Here is a 3,018-nt window from a genome sequence, read left to right on the forward strand (position 1 = left end):
TCGCCCTGCAGCTCTGACACTGACAACAAGACATCCAGGACTCTTAGCATCAGGACCATGGACTGACAACACTGGGGAGCACCAGCAGGAATGGAGAAAACATTCCACTTTATAATTATTGTCAAACTAGTGTGTGACAGGCATGCTGCTAGCAAGACAACAGTAAACAATCACAAATAAACAACTACGTACCGCGCCTTTTGCTGAAAACCTTTCAGTAACACAATAACCTTTAGTGAAATGTTCACATAACTTGCTTTCAGTCTTCTGTGTTCAAAATGTTTTGCATCATGTTCAGTAATGTCTCTGTCTCTCTACCTTCTGTGCCAGCCAGTGGAGGTCTGTGTCGGCTTCATGATGTCACCGCTCATGAGTCTCCCTCATACTGGGCTCCTAAGACGAGCAAAGGCTGGACCCACTACCAGAAATCCTGCAAGTCCACTTTTGCCTCACACGATACCTGGTACAACTTATTGTGTAACAGCAAAATTGACTGTCCTGACCCATACAGCGATTGTTTGAAAGGCAGATGTCAATGTCCTCTTGTCTTCAAAATATGGACGGTGTGTCTTTCTAGGAGTAAGTGAGAAGCAGTAGAATTATGAGTAGTACTCAGCTTGTCCCCACACGTTGTCTACCGTCAGTTTGTGTGTTTCTTACAGTAAAGATACTCTAGTAAGTTGTTTACAGTATTTATTTTCATCAAACAACTGTCATCAATGTTTACATAATATTTGGGATTTATAGAGTTTAGCATTCAGTGTTTATTCATGTCCACGAGCGAACGGTTTTCTTCCTTTCTAATAATTGTAAGATGGCAGTTAACCTCAGATACATTGGGTTAATCACTTTAAGGGTTAAAACACTAGACCACCACAGAGGGGAATGTGTGGATGAAGAACATCACAGCCGCCACTACCCCATATCTTTGTTGTCTACTCTAGTGAAAGTCGTTACTAACTGTCACTTTATTACTTGATAACAAAACTGATTGTAAAGGTTAGAGGAAGAAGTGGCTATGAAGATGAGGAGGCAGAAGTGACATTAAGGAGGAGGAACAAGAATATGTACACGTGGCAGTCAGATACTTGTAGACACAGAGCTAGAATTATGGGATGGCTAGTGTTACCGGCGGTCAGGACTGTCTTGTATCAGAGCAGTGTGAACTGTGTGCTGTATTCACATATAAACTGTTTGCCCAGGGACTCAGTCTTTACCTTGACTGTTGTGTCATTAGCTATTGAAGTTGTCATAGTTATTGCCCTACTTGTCCTCCATTGTTACCGTCATTGTACGAAGTTCCACTGCGCCCTTTGTAACAATCACTTACGAGCGGAATGATTTGTTTGTGTACAAATAGGGTATTGTGTAGACTGGCATACAGCAGGCGCCATCAAGAGCGGTGTCTACACCGTTGAGCTAGGACACAAGGGACTTCGCCCAGTGTGGTGTGATATGGACACTGAGTTCGGCGGCTGGATGGTACGTGTGGTCGTGTTTGTCAGTGTGTACGACTCAGGTAGCATCTCTCCTGCACACTGTATCCTGCTCACAAAAGTGCGACACCACTTCTACCCAGGGTCACATCCTTACAGCTCATAGTATCCACGAATAATTTGTCTTTGATATCTTTGGACATTTTCAACACGAAGCAGGAGAGGATGCTTGTCCACCTTCTGTTTCCAACAGTTTGTCTATCTCGCTGGTAGACTCCGAGGGTGGTTGTAGACAGGCTGACATCTAGTGTGTTGGTGTGCGTGTGTCGGTTGTTTGTAGTCGCATCCTTTAACCCAGCGGTTCTCAACCTGTGGGGCGCGACCCCCTGGGGGGTCGCGACGTTCCTACAAGGGGGTCGCAAAGGTGGTCCTTTTTTAAAAGTTTCTTATACCGGTATTAGTGAAATTAGTTTACATTGTGTAACTGAGTGGCGAGGGCGATCAAACTCCAAATCTCTTCTCCCTATTCAAGTACACTGTCTCGGCAATGCAGTGACTTCTCACTTCCAAAACCCAAAACACAATCCTCCTCTCAACAATTAAGCTTCTAATCTCCCTCCTCTCACCTTTTGCCCTCTCTCTCCCCCAATCTCTCATTGCTGACTCCCCTCTCCAGTCCCACCTCTCTCTTTTTTGTAAAAAAACATCTAAAACGCAGGCATTCAGGAAACGTTCATCATTCACACCCTTTCGCCCTCGCACGTGCTCAGTCCTAGTCCTCTAGGTCCCTGACAGAAGGCCATGACCAGACAGTGCGGGGTGGGGGCTTAATAACGACCGATGACTGCTGCTAATGGCATATTTATCGGACATATTTGAGAAGCTGAACGTTGTGAATACTTCTCTGCAAGGAAAGACACCACCATATTAAAAACAACTGACAAGATGAATGCTTTCGTCCGACAAATTTCGTTGTGGACGCAAAAGATACGCCAAGAAAATAGTTTTGATATGTTTCCGTGCTTGTGTAAGTGCAAGGCTGACAACTTGAATCTTGATCAGGTGAAGAATGTAATTATTGCCCATCTAAACGGACTGCAAGAAAGGTTTCAGCATTATTTCGCTGAAATTGATGTGACTAAATACGATTGGATTCGTAATCCATTTCTGGCTGATCCTAGCACAAGCGGGTTGTCCACGCAAGAAGAAGAGCAGCTCATCGACCTTTCGAGTGACCAATCCCTCACAATGGTCTTCCAAACAACACCAGTGCCAACATTCTGGATTAGCATCAACGGTGAATATCCTCTCCTTTCTGAGAAAGCAATGAAAGTTCTGCTGCCATTTTCAACTTCGTATATGTGTGAGCAAGGATTTTCAGCATTGGCAGCACTGAAGACTAAATACAGAAATCGTGTGGACGCAGAGGCTGAGCAGTGAATAGCAGTGGGTACGAACATCGCACACAGGTTCGCTTCTCTATGCAACAGCAAGCAGGCTCAACCTTCTCATTAATCAAAGTGAGTGTCCAATAAAATAATATTTATTAGCACCACAGAATTAGCTTTAGTAAAATTTCATT

At 44.1% G+C, this 3,018-nt stretch overlaps 1 protein-coding gene across 1 annotated transcript in view; it reads left to right on the forward strand.

The window, feature by feature from the left end:
• Nucleotides 1-260: 260 nt before the first annotated feature.
• The window catches only part of LOC112576061 (fibrinogen-like protein A), a 17,089-nt gene continuing 14,331 nt past the window's right edge, over nucleotides 261-3,018 (forward strand). The window contains exons 1-2 of the mRNA XM_025258284.1: nucleotides 261-579; nucleotides 1,361-1,482. Coding sequence (XP_025114069.1) covers nucleotides 279-579; nucleotides 1,361-1,482 — 423 coding nt within the window. The 5' untranslated portion in view covers nucleotides 261-278. The remainder of the gene's footprint in view (nucleotides 580-1,360; nucleotides 1,483-3,018) is intronic.

The sequence above is a fragment of the Pomacea canaliculata genome, linkage group LG11, assembly GCF_003073045.1.
Source record: "Pomacea canaliculata isolate SZHN2017 linkage group LG11, ASM307304v1, whole genome shotgun sequence".
Classification (NCBI taxonomy): Eukaryota; Metazoa; Mollusca; class Gastropoda; order Architaenioglossa; family Ampullariidae; genus Pomacea; species Pomacea canaliculata.